General features: G+C 38.5%; 2 protein-coding genes across 2 annotated transcripts; one reads left to right on the top strand and one right to left on the bottom strand.

Annotated features, from left to right (window-relative positions):
* The first annotated feature begins 1063 nt into the window (after positions 1–1063).
* On the top strand, positions 1064–14224 carry mitfa (melanocyte inducing transcription factor a). Its single transcript, XM_026348639.1, has 10 exons — positions 1064–1109; positions 3035–3278; positions 10834–11046; positions 11146–11247; positions 11351–11459; positions 11811–11894; positions 12256–12312; positions 12418–12493; positions 12723–12870; positions 13325–14224. The coding sequence occupies exons 1-10, from the start codon at positions 1096–1098 to the stop codon at positions 13715–13717; spliced, it is 1440 nt and encodes a 479-aa protein (XP_026204424.1). The 5' UTR covers positions 1064–1095; the 3' UTR covers positions 13718–14224.
* Positions 14225–15108: 884 nt separating this feature from the next.
* Positions 15109–18518, bottom strand: eevs (2-epi-5-epi-valiolone synthase). Its single transcript, XM_026349211.1, has 5 exons — positions 18376–18518; positions 16464–17097; positions 16133–16372; positions 15744–15996; positions 15109–15419 (listed from the first exon to the last, which is right to left on the bottom strand). The coding sequence occupies exons 1-5, from the start codon at positions 18516–18518 to the stop codon at positions 15322–15324; spliced, it is 1368 nt and encodes a 455-aa protein (XP_026204996.1). The 3' UTR covers positions 15109–15321.
* Positions 18519–18988: the final 470 nt, after the last annotated feature.

Genomic DNA, 18988 nt, shown 5'->3' with positions numbered 1-18988 from the left:
ATGTAAAATCTCAAAAACCTAATTTGTTGAATAAAGTTGAAATACTGATACTCCTCAAATTGGTTTAGGACTACAGCCGCGTTGTGAAATCCTTAGTAAAGGCTAGTCACCAGCATCTCAACTCTCGCAACTGAAAGAAGGTGATGAAACAGGCTGGAAAAGAAAACGCCAATTTTAGAGCAAGAGGTTTCAGTATGGAAATTACTGAATCACAACACATGCTTCCTGTTTTCAACTGTGCTACATTTACAGTCTTGGAAAATTTAAGTTTATATATATATATATATATGTGTATATATATATATATATATATTTATACATATCTTTTGAACCATAAAATAAAATTCAATGACACATCCCAAGGAACATGCTATTGTTGCTGATGACTAGCGAGAATTTGGACTGTTACCTTTGGACAAGGTTGTTCCTCCTTCTTTAACCCTTAATGCTTATTTAAGATAGCAGAGCTGTAGCTCCCTATGTATTTACTATGCAGATGTGACAGAGCATAGGTTATTTGTTCTAACTCTCAGCAAGACAGTTCATTATATAAATACATATATATGCAAAACTGTCATTTTTAAAGTGTTTATTCAATGACTATTTTGCACTTTTTTTGCAGGATTCTGAATTTTGATATCTGACGTTCGTTTTCAGTATAATTTGGGTCTCTTCATGGTAAAATACCAAAGCACAGTTGTGGTATTTTTAGATGCAGAAACAACTCAATAGCCACAGTCCATGAGACACTGTGGTGTTCAGATCTTATAAAACCTCTTAACTAAAATACTTGGGTACTTAATCCACCGCTCAAATACAGTGGCTCCTATTAACAGCAGCAGCGACTGGAGACAGTGTACAAAATAACTGCTCCTCTTGCAAAACAGCAGAACTACTCGACCTCCTTCCCTAGACTGACATGTCCAATTAAACCACAAATGTCAAGACATATGGGACTTTGTCACTGTGTCAACTGGCAAGTGAGACATTATTGTGTCACACCAGGAAGTTCTGACATCCTAGAGCATTTTAAAAGGGACTAATTCCTCAAACCACAGGAACATTGAAGCAGGCACCCGTGAATCCCTCAGAAACATGAAAATAAAAAGGTAAGAAACCTTCCTTATACTGTAGTCTGAAAATGTGCGCTTCATTTTTATATTTTGCATTCAGCATTAGCATTTATTTGTCTTTACTTCAATAAAGGTGACAGTTTGCATTTTTCCATGTTTTGTGATACAAGTGACTCGATAATTGTGTGCACTTCACATCAGCTGTGTGCCTGAGCCACATCATTGTCAATGACCCGTTAATGCTGACTGTAGAGAACTGGCTTTGTGTGGTTTTCATATGGTCAACAGACTCTTGCTTGGACAGTACAGGCTCCACTGAATTTTTCAAAATGTGGAAAACACAGTTGAAATAACGGTAATGCAAACAGTAAGAGCTCAGTATTCTTCAACAGATGAATCAACAAGATAAAGTGACCCTGTGTCACTCTTTATGTGAAGACCCTTAACCCAATGGAACTGAACCAAGTCAGCTTTATAAAGTCAGGAGAAAGGAAGGGGAGAGGGGGAAAGGAAAGAATAGCCTGGAAAATAAATACTTTAAATAATAATGCATGAACGGTGTTATCCACAATGTACAAAATTAAAAAAACGAGAAGAAAAGAAAATGATTATTGACACTGGGTCTGTAAAAGTGTAGAATTTGTACAAGAGAAGTGGCACAATTAATAAACATTTCTTTTTTTAAATTTTAAGAACAAGGTGCAAATTATTATGAAAAATGGAAATATTCACAAAAAAAACAAAAAAAAAACAAAAACCCAACAAAGATCATAGAGTTTCTCTGCTGGTCCTGAAGCGCTGCCACCGGTGGTGATGTTGAAGCGATGGCTATAGACTGGGGCTGGATTTGACATGCCAGGCTAATTAGTGCGATTATCACCCAGCTGCACAGGCTGAGAGGATTTGAAGAGGTTTTATCAAAAGGATCATTTTCCTGGGGAATGCCTCATCTTGACAGCGTGTGCACTGCCAGGTCCATTTCAGGCTGGGATGTGCGGGCTCTGTCTGCTCAAATATGCTGCGTGTTTGAAAGAGTGAACCTAGATCGGACAAGGCTGCGTTTTTTGCTCACTGCATTATTGCACATGGTTAAAACTGTGAAGTGACTCGAATGAGGCTCAGACCTCACAACAGATCATTTATTACTGGTCTGGTGGCACATAAGCACACCAGCTAATCATATTGTGAGCTGGTGTGAATTTAGGACTAATGATCTTACCAAACTGTTTAGCTGCTGACAATAGCTAATCAACAGAATTAACACTTGATCTAATGCCTTAGTTCAACTATAGTCTTGCCTTTCTTTCCTAATGAAATAGGGCTAATTTGGAATTAGGGCATCCAAATTGTAACTTGCTGCTCTAATCATTTTTTATAAATGCAACAGTGGACCAAAAGACTATGTGTGTGAAAGCAGTGAGCATCTAGTGATGATGAATAATAATATATCTCAGTTTCTGATGGACGTATAGATAGCAAATAGTGTAAACATCTTTCCAACATGTTAACCATATAAACTTTGTAAAAGTATTTGTAAGTTGTTCAACCACGAGACCAAAAATAAAAGAATGTTTTTGCGTAATTTGTGTGATGGACACATTATCTATATTTGTACTTTTTATATTAAGAAATTCAGTCAATTTAGTACAAATAACTAAAATCAATGTAACTAACATCAGATCTGTTATTTATTAACCTACCCTCGTATTGCATAAACTCTCGAACCATAAATGCATCTTTCACCCTCACTTAAAGAACAATAACATATTCTTAGGAAAAGAATCTCTGGCTTCCTTCTCCCTCAATCATGATATTGTACTCCACTACAATACCACATATTGCTCACTGACTCAGGATGGCTCAGAGAAATACCACTGCTCATAAACTCCAGCACATTATTTAGCCTTGTCTGTTTAACTCCTCCTTCCTCTCTTTGTCCTTGGGTGGGCTGGGGTCCTCAGTGCTCCCCCAGACCTGCGTGGCCTCTACAAGTGCTCCCAGAGTTCTTCCCCTCTGCTGGCTGTTACGTCACAGATCTGGCTCCAAGAGCAGCCGGTGCTTGCCCGTCACCAGGGTCAAGAGCACAGGGAGGATCGAAAAAGGAGGACCGGCGACCTCCTGCACCACAGAACCCAACACACCATTCGTGGCACGCCTTCCCCCAGCCAGGTTGTCGTGAGCCAGCTGCCCACGAAAGTTCTCAAGGTAAGCTCACCATCACTCTGATGTACCTGTATGAGGAACAGCCATGACGTAAAGGGTGACAAAGGGTCCTTTAGGCAGCATCTTGGTGGATACTCACTAGGTTTTTATTTTGATGTCTTCCAAACGGTTTTAATAAAAATGACATATCTCTAAAAAAGCAATAGAACAAAATTATGGACTATGGCTACAGAAATTCCTACATCTGCGTCAGCTCTGAGAGACAAACGCAGTTCTTTGAGAGTGGACTGTGTTAAATCCATAGTGGGGATTATCTCTTGACAGAATTCCTGTTTCCAGACATTTGGCATTCAACTCATTTAATCCTATTTGCTCCACTACACTGAAACATTTTCATTCATTCGAGTCCTGGTATAACCAAATGAACCCTGAAATGAGAGAGAATACAAAGATGAGAATGTTTTCTGAAAAAGAAATAGATAAATAACTTAATAACTAAGTTTAAAAACTTGTTACTGACATTAGATCATTAAGATGATCTAATCATTGGGTTTTGAGGGTGTTTAAGATCATGTCCGACTCCAGTCTTCACCCCTCCCTGGAAATATTTAACAGTCAGATACTTGATGTTTAGTTACAGTTACATATCATTAGGTTTAATTTGTATTTCTGCTGTTTGGTGATGGAGACCTGAGGTCATGAATGACATCAGTTCTAAACTGATTGCTAACAGACTAACATAATCCTAGAGCACCGTACCACTTTTAAGTTACTCCTGCATGGATATCTGTGCTCCAGGGGAAAGCTGCACTAATAAGAGAGCAGGGAAACATATTTAGAGGAACAGTTTCTTGTACTGTATCATTCTTGCTGTACAGAATCCAGACAGCGATGCCAGCTTACCAGACTGAACACTTTCTGACAGTTTGAACCCAACCTGTCTGTGGATTATGAAAGACCCCCCTAAAGCTGAGCAGGGAAGGCAAAATTAGCTTAGAAGTACCAGGCAGAGCTGCTGGGCCATGAAAGTGAAAACATAAAGCTCAGATGAGGTTGTTCAAAAGGGAAGGGGGACCCTTTATTAGCCAAGTTACCCTTTGACCCCTGTGAGAATTAAGTGATCAGGGATTAAGGAAAGACAGACAGATTTTTATTATATGTTCTGTTCATAGCTCAGCAACAAAGTGTAAAGAAAAAAACTAATTGATACACTACAAGAAAATGAAAATTTGGGAATTCCGTAGCTTTACAGTGCAGCCAGTGCAGAGTTCTGGTGTAACTGAGTATTCGGTTAAAAAACTTGAAAGGATAAAATTATTATTATCATTATTTCTAGATGCATGGTAACCTGCACAGAAGGATGTTTGTTGTCTAATTTCAACTGATACGTGCATGGAAAGAGCAGAAATTCTTCCCATTCGTCCAATAAGGAAGGCTGCAGTGCTTGGTTGTCACATCTCAGTCAGCGTTGGTGACGCTTTAACACACACACACACACACACACACACACACAACACAACAGAGAAACTCTACAGATCAAGCAATGAAATTCTGTGTCCATGGAAACTAACCAGAGAAACACCATGTCCAATTAACACGATACAGATATTTAACCATAATATATTACTGGGGGCTTTATTGTTTCTATATATTAAGTTTTTACAACAGACCCATCACAGAAAGAACTTTTAAACCTTTACCATAAAATTGCTGGTCGGGGTTAAATAAGATCTTACTTTAAACAATGGGATCTTTTCTGTGCTTCCACAGAGCTTCTGCAGCTTGGAAAGTTTTCTTGCTCGCGCACTGCAACTGACCTCCTTGAAGATGAGTTTTGTGTATACCCGGGCTATTTTAGATTTTATCGGGGATGTTATAGAACAATGACCGCGGTAGAGCTTTAGCTGTGACGCTAGCACTTGAACTAAAACATCTTTCAGACGAAGATGACACAAAATGAGAAGTAGCTTTTTGATGGCAGATATTTTGACTTGTCATAGCAAGAAAAAATGTTCCAGTATGCCATGACTTTGTTAGTGAGCCAGCCTGCATAGTAACCCACAGCCGTGGAATGCATAGATAATGTTATTAATTATATACCTGTACCTGTTTCCTGCCCTGACATGCCAGAATGTGAGCTGAGAAAAGGTCATAATTAACGTTCTCATGGAACTTACTGTAACTTACATGATTGCATTTCCTTAGTTAAGTTTAAGTAGTTGACACCTATGATTTGATTCACTGTCAAATCATACAACTTTAATGGCTGCACTGAGGTAATCGCCGTGCTTAGTATGTAGGTAACAATGTAGGCATTAAATGAGATCAAAGACAGTCTTATATTTTTGATGGCCCTAAAAAACCCTGACGTTTAAAAAAATATCAGATTCAACTCCACGTGCAGACGTTGGCGGTTTACACTGACCTTTTCCTCAAACTCCAGGCACTTTGGGTTGAATAATGCTGCATCTTTGTGCTCTTTGCTCTTCGGCAGAGACTCTGAGGTCTCAAACTGAACTGAGGCTGAGCTAAGAGAGCCTTTTGTTAAATTCGTCCGAGTATACCTAGACCTCTGTTCTCAATTTCTAGTAGACCAATAGATTTTTCAAGATAACATTTTTTAAGAGAGAGAGACGTCTGCACAGCAAGAATTCTGTTTTTTCTCATCGGATTTGTTTTACTGTTTCACACTGCTGAGGCAAACTGGTAGTTCTATATTGGGCATGATAATGAGGTGTGTCTGTGTGTTTATGTAAGTAGTAAATTCAACTTTATTGTTTGTCACTTAAGCAAGTGCAAGTTTCTAATCCCACACAGACTGAACAATGTGCCTCATTCTTGGAAAGGATGTTACATTCTTGTTAATGTTACCCTGTAGCCACAGGGGAAAGAGTAGAGAAGACATCTCTTTGTCACAAGCTCCTCCTTTTTAAGAAAGTGGTTTGTCTCTGCAGTATGTGCTATTTGCTGTAGAGAATTGTCACTAACGGCATTGGCTGGAGAGGACAATCTACTTCCTTGAAGCGACTGCGGAACTGCACATGCAGTAGTCACTCATCTTGAAATCCATTTTTTAATATCTCTTTGGAGTGTTCTCCTTTGATGTCAGCGAGTTAAACGTGGTGGAAAATAAACATTTTCTACGGTGTGTTTTTCACTTTCGCAAAATGGGAAAGTGTAACGCTGCTAAAAAGAGCAGCATTGAAGAGAAAGCTGAGGAGGAAGAGTTCTAACTTGGGACTAAGATAGAGATGTTCTAGTTGAAACAGATGATTCATTCAGTGTGGGAAAAGTAATTAAAAAACTAATAATCTGTTGTTGTCTTTAACATTGCCTTTGAAGGCAGAATCTCCTTTTTCAATACACAATGTAAAACGCATGGCCACACAAATCTAAATAGCTGCTGAGGGCTAACAAGCAGTGTTTAACTGTAAAGCAACAGGCTTTTTAAAGTTCAGTAAAGCTGTTACACTTTCAAATCCCAGAATCACTCTGCTGTTTCTAGTGTAGGATGTGTTTCGGTGGCTGTGAATTGCCACAGAGCAACCAAATACAGAAATGTGCTGCGGATGGATCTCTCTACTACTGGATGCACTACTAATCTGTCTATCACACTGTGATACACTACACCACACTGTGCACTTGTGTTATTGACTCCTGTTTGTCTTTGAATTGATTTAAAAGCGACATGTTAGTGGTCAATAGCTGTACTGTAGCCCTCTCTTTAGCTTGAGCACACAGTAAATGTTTACCATCATTCTTTGGCCAAATGCCCTCAAGTGTGCCTCGTTGCCAAGGAAGTGAGAAACACAGTGGAGCTGGTCGAGAGATATGAATGGATCTATTTCTTTTCAGGGGTCAGGGAGTGACGACTATCTCTTAAAATGTTATTGGTCCTCAGGGCATAAGCCTAAAACACGGACCCATGTGCTCTCCTTGAGAAGGTAATAAACCCCTGTCTCACAAAGAGTCTATGAATAAAGTGAGAGTTTGGCTTGCTGTAGGGATAAATGAAATACATCCCTTGTTAATAGTTCCCCCTCAACCCAAAGGTTTTGCTGAAGGAAAAGGCCACACTATGGAGTGGAAACAAAGAAAAGCTCTACTATGAGCTTACAAAGAATGCTTTGTCTGTTTTTTTTTTTATCATGTAAGGCTCTGTCCAGCCAGGGGGCACTTCCCCTGTGTTTGTGTTCACCTCTCCAGCTACTTCATGAATTTCCAATAATCCGGACAAAGATGCGATGCTCCGAGACCTAGCAGCACTACACGAGATGAACAAACAGATCTTTGCATTAATTAGCTGCGTGACTTATAGTGCTTCATCACGTGTGAGGATCCCTGATAGGCCGTCTAATTCCTTGGATAAATGTTGAATTTGGGATGTAGTTTACTATTCAACATCATGAATAAAAAAAGCATAAAATCAGCTTTCATTGCAGTGTACGAGCGATTGCTTCTGTGTGTGCTATGCTGGTTAAAGAAAATTCACATCACCATTCACAATGACAAAATGTACATTCAAATACTGTAAATAATCAATAATCAATGCTTCAGTTTTTGTAAAGGCAAAACATTTTATGTACTTTCATACAGTACATTAATAATCTGCAGTTCTGTGACAAAGTAGTCAATGGCTAAATAACAGATCCCAAATTGGGAAAGAATTTGGCATGACATTGATGTTATCCATCTGTGGAGTATTAATCATAGCCTAAAAAGCTAAATTATTGTGTTGGTGGCACAAAAGCATACACGACTCATTTAGTGGTGATTCAAGCTTATAACAATTAAACTATTATGAGTAAAATGTCCTAAATAAACATTTGCTGTCGCAAACTGTCACTATACTTAAATACAACTGAAAAGTAGTTGGAATTTATTTATCCTGAAAAATAAATTTAACAGCCAGACTTATGGGCTTGAGAATATGTAGCTACTAAAAAATCTGTAAGTTTTTATCACTACAAATCAGTAAGTTATTTTTTTTTTCAAGAATTTTCTAGGACATGACATGTGTAGGTTGGCTATATTCCATTATATATTGTGTGCACACAAAGCCTTATATATGGAAGCATGGCATGCTGAGTCATACTGGAGGAACCTGCTGGCTACAAGGAAAAAAAACAAACAAACATCAATGCATAGTTTGGTAAAAACTCATGCCATTGTGTCCATTTTTTACTTCATAATATGATACATTATTTTCATTTACCCAGTAAACTCACACAAAGTGTCATGTAGAATTTAGGGTCCTCTACAAAGGCTAGAACGTCATGACTTCCTACAGCTACTTATACCACATTTAAATAAATTAATAGGATGATGACTTTATCTGACAGTAACTGACTTTGGACCAAGCCACGGATGGTAAAGGCCTGATCGTCATTACTGTCACTTTACTGCCGCTGCTACCTTGTTTCTTTTTTGTTTCAAATTAAAGCTCCCTGGTTTTCCTGGATACGTTTCCGATGCAATCTTTTTTTTTTTTTTTCAAGAATTCAAACTGCCTTGCTTAGGAACAAGTATTATAGTACGCAACAGAGACGAAGCTTCACAATACAAATCTTTGTGCATCAGCCCAAGGCTCCTGCAGGAATTTCCCCTTTAATTGATAAACACTTTTACTACTACGACATAAATGACACATTACCTAAATACGCTGTTTATTATGTAATAAGACTATATGATAGCTATGACACTGTTACTGTAGTAGTGGTAAGTAAGTCTACCTTATCCTCGGTTCAAAAAGCTATAAAGATAGAACAAACATAATTGAGAATCTTTTTGTTTCTGTTCTCTTTCTGTCTAAAGCCATTAAACGTGTTTACACTGGGCTATTAAACTTGTTATATTCACCTATGCTGATTTCACTTACAGTGCCATTTTTCATTATAGTTTGTACTAATTCATCCTCCTCCTACACAATGGCATCAGTGTCTGTTTTGGGATAATATATTATCCCTTCACTTGGACGTGAAGTGATGGGTCATAATCCCACCTTGTTTCCTGCAGAGCTGCAGTTTCACCATCCTTTGGCCCGCAACATTTATTATTTAAAATTCACCACGCCCCGTGGGCACCTTGCAGCGAGCCATTGATGGTGCCACGATCAACTGATTCACAAAAATAAATCTCAGTGCTAATAAAAAACAAAGCAAAATACTTTTACTGCTGCTCTATTCATATCAGAGTGAAAACACAAAGAACCCTAACTGAATAGTCACGTTCAGTATGTTTCTGTGAACCTGGAAACGAGCTGTTCATCATCTTCACCCTACAAATGTGACTGCATAACAAGTGCTGGTTAAACGTAATTAACCGCTAAAAATCAAAGAAACGTGTGGAGTTCGTAAACACACCATGCATTAGGGTTTTCAAATGGCTAGTGTGTAGTGAGACAGTAGTGTCGCTTGTGCTCCTGCTGCTCAGAACAAATAATGGTTTATACCAGAAGAGCAGAACTAAAGATTAAACATTAGTTGGCCTGAAGCAAGCTTCATTTCGCAGATTATTGGCCAATAATTAGAAAGACCCCTTTGTGAGTGGGAGGCGGTGACGTCAAATGGGCTGTATAAAGACATAAATTCATAGCTAAACTGGAACAACACAGTGGGAGGATGAGTTTCAGTGTCCTCCTCCATTTCTTAACTTGCATAACTAATTAGCTTTAAGGTCTAGATAAATTAAACAGGACTAGTGACTGTTCCCAGATTTGCACAAGCTAGCCTGTTGTCAGCACTGTACTGTATGCCAACAAGATAAAGGGATTATATACTACATGTAAATTATTCTTTATCTATTACTACTCAGAGAACATGCTGGAGATGCTTCAATACAGCCACTACCAGGTGAGATGGGTTGAGTTTTATTCTATATTGTATAATTGATGTAAACTGAGGAGTCGAAAAAGAAGCGTATTTCTTCTCTAGGTTGTAGACAAATTACATATGATTTATTTATGAATTGTTTAATTCTGTGTCATTAACCATGCTAGACCATTAACTGCTGTACACTCACTAACCACACTTTTTCTATAGGAAAACACACTGATGCTATGGAAAAGCTAATGGATGCTAATGTATTTTTATATTGCTCTGTGAGTTGCTGCAGCCACTTTATCTGCTCATAGATTGAGTGCCACAACCACAATTCTCTACAGTGAAGTACAATTGACAAGTATTAGTGAAAAACATAAAAAAAAAAGAAGCTTATTAAGAGTGATCAAACTGTTTTTGTCTACATTTTTAAACTTAGCATTGTAATGCAAAATGTGTTTCAGTGTTAAGTAGTAATACTGTATGTTCTATATAACACAGCAGAAATTAGTAACTCAGCTACAACGTAAAAGTAATACTTCATTTATTATTAAGGACTGGACAGAAACCAGGTTTTACTTATTTTAATTATTCTTTCATCGTCACATTCAAACAGGTGTGAAGTATTATTTCAAATCACCTCCCTTCATCCATGCTTTCTTTAAAAATGTTTTGACAGCTCATGAAGCACTCAATCCTCATTTTTTACCCCACAATACTAAAAGCATGTGCTCAATTTGATGAATCCCTCCAAAACCTTGGTTGTCTTGCTCATGTAGGTGCAGTCCCACCTGGAGAATCCCACCAAGTACCACATCCAGCAGGACCAGAGGCAGCAGGTGAGGCAGTACCTGTCCACCACACTGAGCGGCAAGGCCGGCAGCCAGTGCCCCAGCCAGCCCCCCGAGCACGGCATGCCGCCCGGGCCCGGCAGCAGCGCTCCCAACAGTCCTATGGCCCTGCTAACCCTTAGCTCCAACTGTGAGAAAGAGGTGCATCTACTGATTACCAATCGCATTAGATTCCATTAGAGTCACATGCTCTGACTTTGGCTGGAACCATGAAGTCAAACGCTGTTTTGTTCCTCACAGATCCAGATGGATGATGTCATTGATGATATTATTAGCTTGGAGTCAAGTTACAATGAAGATGTTCTTGGACTGATGGACCCAGCATTGCATATTAACAACCCGGTAAGCAGCCGCTGTTAAAAGGACACCCTGCATATTGTAAAAGGGTTCTTTAAAATATATAAAAAACATGAATGTTGATATGTCTTTGAATTTACATCTGCAGCTCCCTGTGTCTGGTAACTTACTGGATGTGTACGGTAATCAAGGACTTCCAATTCCGGGCCTTGCCATCAGCAGCTCGTGTCCACCCAACATTAAAAGGGAATACACAGGTAAACTACTGAGAAAAAACATTCACACTGTACACATGTATTCGTTGTATTTGCATATTCTTTACATTGCTGATCTGCTCGGATGATATTTGGGTTGAGTTTAGGTGGGAGTTGTGGACAATGAATGCTGTAAAAAACACACTAAGTAATGTTTGTACTTTCACTATGGCCTGTTGTAGTACTTTTGTAGTTATACTTTATGTTCATCGTGGTAAAATCCCATTCAAAGACTGCTTTAGACACATTTCTATCACAATATAGAAGGTATTGGAGGCCACTGTCAATATTGTGTGCAATTTGGAAGTGCACAAGGTACTATTAAGTCAATTATTTGCCAAATAATCACTCCAGCTCCTGGCATGAAGCAAGTACTGGACAAGCCTGGATCCTGTGGCCAGTATGAAAACTATCAAAGGCCAGAGGGCTTTCCAGTAGGTAAGCAAAGCAAACTGAAAAGAGTAAAGATGTAGAGATGATGTTTTGTAAACTAACAAAGTTTTACTGTGTATGAAGTGTTATATGTATGACTAAATTGCACACAATATAATTAAACCAACTACAGAAGCCGAAAAGCTAAATGACATGATCTTACTGTGATTTCTTACTGTAATCCCCAGAACATTTAAATATTTTACTGTGGCTGTGATTATGCAAGCATAACCAAATAATATAATTAATAAATTTAAACTGTACATTATGTGAAATACTGTAATTCAAATTATTGTGTAGCCTTAGTGTATATAACATTATGATTGACTCAGAGTAATGATATGTCATGTTTCTCGTTGCTCAACAGAGGCTGAGGTTCGTGCTCTTGCTAAAGAAAGACAGAAGAAGGACAACCATAACTTAAGTAAGTCTATAGGATAAAAGCTTTATAGCTCATTTATACATTTTTCGCTAAATAATGATGACCAGGCTTCTATACTTACTCAAAATTTGTTTTGACACACTGTAGTTGAACGAAGGCGGAGATTCAACATTAACGATCGCATCAAAGAGCTGGGAACTCTGATACCTAAGTCAAATGACCCGTAAGTATCTTTTGTCTATGCTTGCATGTGCATGTGAACACATGTGCCCATCCATTAATATATGTCTCTGTCTATTCATTAACCTTTTAGCATTCTCCTATTCATACGTTCAAGTGTCCTCTAAGTGTGATGGCTTATTTGCTTTGAGGGGCCGTAAAGAATCTTGTGCTGTTCTGGTCAGCTGGTCAGCTGAATCTGACTGTAGACCTTTGTCCCCTGTATACCCCAGAGACATGCGCTGGAATAAGGGCACCATTTTGAAAGCCTCTGTGGACTATATCAGGAAGCTTCAGCGGGAACAGCAGAAAGCCAAGGAGCTTGAGTGCAGACAGAGGAAGCTGGAGCACACAAACCGCCATCTGATGCTTCGCATACAGGTAGGTTATTCCAAGGTTGCTGCAAAAAAGAAGCCACAAAACAATTTAGACAGCACCAAAAAAAGCCAGAATAAACCTCATTGATTGCTAATTAGGTATGGTTGAACCAGAGATTACAAAGATCTGTACACACAGATGAGTTAGAGACCTTACTTACTGCTAGAACCATGGCTCCAAATAATCCAGCAGGCAGCATCACATGCACTTTACTCATTCATGTGACTTGGTGGTGTGGTTATTTTAATTTAGCTAAGGACAAAGTCTGCAAAAGGTGAAAGAACAAACCTGGTGCTGTCCCCTTAACTACCTAGTACATTAGTCACATTCCTCTATTATCATGCAACAAACTGAACTAATGAAATATATTCTTTATACTTTAATCTGTATTATATTTTTCCCAGTGTGAAAAGTGAGTCATGTATATCATATTGTGTTGATCTGTAAATTCGTCTAGGAGTTGGAGATCCAAGCCCGGGCTCATGGCCTTACAGTGGTGTCTTCCCCATCTGTCTGCACTTCAGAACTGATGGTCCGAGCTATTAAACAGGAACCCATCCTTGGCGACTGCCCCTCAGAGCTCTACCAGCATAGCTCAGCTCCCGACTCCCCTCCAACCACACTGGACCTCAACAACGGCACCATCACCTTCGACCAGATACCTGCAGATGCTGGGGATTCTTACGGTAACTCCAGGACCTGTAAAATGAAGGAGCTGGTAAGGGACAGCACCATGTCGCCGATTTCACCAAGTGATCCTCTGTTGTCCTCGATGTCGCCAGAAGGCTCCAACAATATGAGCAGTCACAGTTCTAGTTCTAGTATGGAGGAGAAGGAGCATGGCTGTTAGCGTTGTCACATGCCATGAGCCACACTGACACTTTCTACATGTAGCACCTATCAAGGAGCCACCTACATTAACGTGACTTAAAGCTAGACTGAGTGGACATTAAAGTGACTTAAAGCTAGACTGAGTGGATGAAGGAACTCAGAAGTTATTTTTTATTTTGATTCCATATTTCTTTCTTAATTTTTTGCCAATTTCTTGCTGTTAAAATGTGACTTTTCCAGTGCTCTGTTTTATACAGTCATCTCATCTTGACACCACATACTATGGATGAAAGAGTTCAGAATTATTCATATTAGTCTCAAATATTGTGTATTGAACTTTCCATGGCAAGAGTGGTTCAGAGGTTCCTTTGCAAGAAATTATTTAAATATTAAATGACCTACTATTAGAAATTGTTTCTAAACATATTTAAATTAATGTTATTGTTTGCCCCTATGACAGGAGTTACTATTACATGAGGTATTACATTATTATTGTCATTTATTTATTTTGTTTTGTATTTTATTAATCAAGGCCTCATTCTGTGTATCACTATGAAGAAAGTGTTCTTTTATAAAGACCCACAAAAAGTTTATTGTTCATTTCCTACTTTAACACGATCTTAGAGATTACAACTTTACCTAGCATGTGGATCGACACCAAACACTTTCATCATAATTAGAGTAAAATGAAACTCTGCTATCTTCACTGTCTATACAGAACTTGTTGGTAGTGGGATTTTTTTATGCTTGCTATCTATTGTTAATATTGTAAAATAAAACATTTGAGATGCCTATTTATTTGTATTGTACTTTATAAACCTTTCTTCTTTGTTAGTTAGTGAGTGAGTTAGTGAGTCTTAAGTGTAAAAACTACAGGAGATCAATAATCTACTTGTCCATGAATATTTAAATAATTTAATGTGCAGCATGTGACATACCAGATGCCTTTGGTAGAGGGGTATACTTGTTTGTGTTATGCAAATTTTTGTAAAATAAAAAAAATATATATATTGTAAAATATATGCAAATACAAAAAAAACAAAAACAAAAAACAAACACCAAACATTGGCTCCACCTTTAGCCTAGTAGCTGTTTTTTCTTATCTAACAGAGACTGTTAACCTTTATTTTTCTAAAAATATTTTAGTAATTTTATGAACTTTGCCATTGTTTTCACCAGTGTGAGGTTGTTTAACATATCTGGATTTGCACATTCTTGTCCTTTATGTTCTTTCCCAGTGCGAAAACAAGCTGAATGTTTACAAGCAAACCCAAATGTTAGCTCAGCTTAACGAAATTGTAACTTTTACTTGAGATTAGTGACCTTGGCTTATTACACACAAACACACACTTTTTGATAAACAATAAAAATATTTACTGAAACATACTTATTATATTTTACAGACAACATGCAAGGAGCTAGCAAGTGGTGTCATACATACATGGTAATTACAAACTGTTAAAATAAAGAAAAAAACAAATTCTGATCTGTTTTACGACCCCTCAAAATGTATCCACAAGGCAGGCAGCATTTAACCTTTGTTGCTGCATATTACAGTACTAAGAACTGACCATATATTAAACAGTTCCCTTTAAAATGTGAACTAAGATTGAACTGATACAGTTATGGGCCACAGTTGCTGTCAGAAGAAACATTGAGCTCATCACACCATTTTTCATAAGCTCTGTGCAGGATCTCATAAGATATGTTATTAAAAATTTCTGCAATGAAAGAAAGGAGAGAAAACAATAATTAAGCAATGATTATTAGCAATGATGTACATATAATATTTGACATACACACAGAGTAACATAATAACTAGTTCAAAAATCAATTTGTCCAATTAGTAACTGGGCTAATAGGTTGGGAGCATGATAATGCAGTAGATCACAGACTAGGCACACAAATAGTAATTACACGAGTCTCCAAACTTGCAGCTTAGTGTGTGCAATTTAACTGTGCTGCTTTCTAGTGTGAATAAGCACTTGTCACAGTCATTATGTCTTTGCTGACCCACCACCAATGCTGCTTTCAGTGATTCTTACCTGCTTCCCCAAGACCAACAGGCAGCGGCATTCGGACCAAGCCACCGGAGTGCTTTAGTCTGTCTTGCAGAGACTTCTGTATGAGCTCCATGGTACACTCCTCGTGCCAAACAGGCAGCTCCAGGCCTACCATGCAGTTGATGATCCTTTGCTTCTCTTCTCCTGTCAAAAACCCGCTCTCTTGACATACATAAACCATGTAAGACATATCAATGTTCACTGCTTCGCCGTGTAGCAGGGATGGTAGAACTTTCTATATTGAGAGGGAAAGTGACATTGAAAAGATGAAACATTATATCTGATACAATCTCAAAAGCATTCAAGACTGATAAATGTGTATTATTTATAGACTAAAGAATTATGTCTCTAAAATTTGATGAATGAATTACCATCTCTAATGCTGGGCTAATTAGGTGGCCAAAGTCCACAAGCCTGTTTAGGTCGTCTTCCCAAAGGTTAGGGGCAAGCTCCTCCAGCATCGTCGTGATGGCTAAACGAGTTACTTGTGATGCAGCCTGTACGCTGCTTCGCCCATACACACTTTTATCATCCTGGAACTTAGTGTCCAATAGCATACTCCCATGGTTCTCAAGGAGCTCAAAGAGGCCCCTGTGTTTCATCAAGGCCATCTGAAAGGACCATAACAGAATGCATTTAAACTTACTGGAATCATCACTGCCCAGTAGGTAAAATGTCCCACATACACGGACTTAAACATACCTTTAGCACCTCTGCCAGCCCGTTGCAAATGTGTCGTCGAGGAAGAGTTTGAATGAAGGACAGGTCGAGGAAAGCAGCAGTAGGTGGAATGTAGGCACCCAGCTTGTTCTTGCAGTTTGCAAAGTTGACCCCCGTCTTTGCCCCCACGCTTGCATCGATGTAGGAGAGCAGTGTGGTTGGAACCCTGATATAAGGCGTGCGTCTCCTGTAGAGCGAGGCAGCCAGACCCACTATATCCAGGCATACACCTCCACCAATAGCAATAATAGGCTCTGTGCGGCGATCAAGGCAGAAATTGTTGACCTCTTCTAGGATAGTCAAGGCTACCTCCATAGATTTGTTCTCTTCAGTTGTTGGTAGAGCCAGGATCTTGTACAGAACATTGTGGGATTCTAAATACTCAGTTATCTTGGTGCCGTAGATTTTGTAGACTTCTTGGTCAACGACCACAAAGCGTTTGAATGGCTTGTTTGATTTTTTCATTTCCTCCAGCTGCTGCGGGTCAGAGATGTGCCCCAACAGGAGTGTGTCATTGTTTGGGTCCAGCAAGTCTCGGGTCTCAGTCACCTTGTAAGTAAAGACGATGGGGCTGACCACCGTCCAAGTGGTGTCCTTCTCTGTGACGATTTCATAGCTGCCACACAAGTGAACAATATTTATTAAAATCTCAATTTTCTTGTTTGTTTGTTTTTGTTTCTATCAGTACATTACACTGCAGCACCTATTTTGTTTTGTGAATAATAATGCATCAGTCATTTAATTTATATAGTCAAAATGGTGGCTGTAGTATTTGGAATTAATAATTACTTTTTCAATTATGCAGCAGAACAGTAACAATACTCTAAATTAATGACTATAATAAGCTCTCTTTAAAATGCACTTTTAAAACTGTGCAACATGTTGGCACTTTGATATCAGCAACCTATACTCCAACTAGACGAAACCTCATTGAGCTGTAAACATCAAAAAACAACAGCTGATATCGACTGGAGCCTTGTCTGTTTTGCACCAGCTTCTTAAATAGTTTCTATTAGACAGGCGTCTGACTCCCAAGGACAATATTTAGCTAGATTAAAAGTCAATGCCTCCAAAACTTCTTGTCCCTGTTTTGGCTAGGAGATGAATAAATATTATCAGACCTCACTCTTCATACAGGAACAAACATGAAATAAAACACACAAAAAAAAAAAACTCTACAAAACTCACAGAATAGGCAGATGTTCGGTTTGGCTTTCCCTCTTAACCTTAAGGCGTTTGTTGTGTACTTGATAGGAATTCAGAGTCAAAGCAGAGACTTCCTCAGTATCTACTGCACACCTGTCGCAATGCTGAGGTAACCATATACTGTCAAGCACACGAGCTGCAGCTTTCTAAATGTGTCAGGCTGATTAACAGCAGAATTACTATTATGATATCCATGATGATATCCTGTAAAGATTGATTTATCAGTGGCTGTCAAATTGACACAGAATCGAATCAGCATGTAACATGAATAACTTCAGGCTATATTCCAACCTGAGTAAAATACCTGAGTCCCTAGTTTACTTTCATCTGTTTAACAAAAATATTCAACAGATTGAGCCTCCTGTCAAACACACAAGTCTCTAGAGCTGGAACCAGAGTCCTGCCCGGGGCACTTTGTAACATATGTTTAGAAAACTTCTCTATAAATACATTTACTATTATTATTATTATTATTATTATTATCCAATTTGCAAAACTGAACTGGCAAAGCTCGGCACCCAACCACGACCCAGGGCAGGAATCTAACTGCAATCCAAGGAATTCCTTCACATCTTGATCTTTCATTCAACCATATAATATGGTTATGATAATGGTGCCTGTGTGTTAAAAGAACCTTTTGCATCACCAATGTAAACAAACACCGAGATAGGAACAAAGTTATACTCACATTTTTGAAGCAGAGACACAGTCAACTTTGTCTTTATCGACCTTCTTTCCCGGCTTGCGCTTCCAGGTGTCTTTGACCCGCACTAAGCTAAATTCTGTTTTCTTTTCTTTTGTATCGTTGTCCCTCAGATGAACCTTTCCCATTCTTCAGGTGATGACTGAAAAGTATAAGAGTGAACTGAGCTGATCACTTTCTTAACGACTATCCCATTCGGGGACTCTATATATAAGTAAAGCATTTAGAGGATGCCCCTGAGAGAAGGGAGGAGCATTTTCTTTCAGTGTTTTTCACATGTCATTGCATGTGTTTTTTTTTTTCCTTATACAATTTTTGTGTAACTGTTTTGTGTAACACCTGCTCCTCTGACTACAAAAATAGCATTCCTTAATTATATGACATGTCAATCGTTGCATCAAGATAAATGTGTTCATGACTCAGAGAATGACATAAGATTCACGCGGTGTGGGTGGCTGAATGAAGGAGACAGGTTTGACTGGCTTTACTAAAGAGTAATAACCAAGGTGTGAAATATGATCGCGAAAGCTGTACTTTTCCATTCATTTGAGGAACATTCTTAAAGATTTTTTTTTAAATTAAGTTTAAGTATGTACAA

Source organism: Anabas testudineus, chromosome 5 (assembly GCF_900324465.2).
Source record: "Anabas testudineus chromosome 5, fAnaTes1.2, whole genome shotgun sequence".
NCBI classification, from domain to species: domain Eukaryota; kingdom Metazoa; phylum Chordata; class Actinopteri; order Anabantiformes; family Anabantidae; genus Anabas; species Anabas testudineus.
Note: the sequence above shows the minus strand (reverse complement) of the source record. Positions and strands in the feature narration are given on the sequence as shown.

What these genes read in the sequence shown, in the direction of transcription:
- eevs (XM_026349211.1), bottom strand. Translation starts at nt 18,518, where the DNA reads ATGGGAAAGGTTCATCTGAGGGACAACGATACAAAAGAAAAGAAAACA. An exon ending in GGCTGGCAGAGGTGCTAAAG is followed by an intron (nt 16,373 to 16,463) that starts GTATGTTTAAGT and finishes TGGTCCTTTCAG; the next exon opens with ATGGCCTTGATGAAACACAG. An exon ending in TGTTGGTCTTGGGGAAGCAG is followed by an intron (nt 15,420 to 15,743) that starts GTAAGAATCACT and finishes CTTTCATTGCAG; the next exon opens with AAATTTTTAATAACATATCT.
- mitfa (XM_026348639.1), top strand. An exon ending in CATTGCATATTAACAACCCG is followed by an intron (nt 11,248 to 11,350) that starts GTAAGCAGCCGC and finishes TTACATCTGCAG; the next exon opens with CTCCCTGTGTCTGGTAACTT. An exon ending in GAAGGACAACCATAACTTAA is followed by an intron (nt 12,313 to 12,417) that starts GTAAGTCTATAG and finishes GACACACTGTAG; the next exon opens with TTGAACGAAGGCGGAGATTC.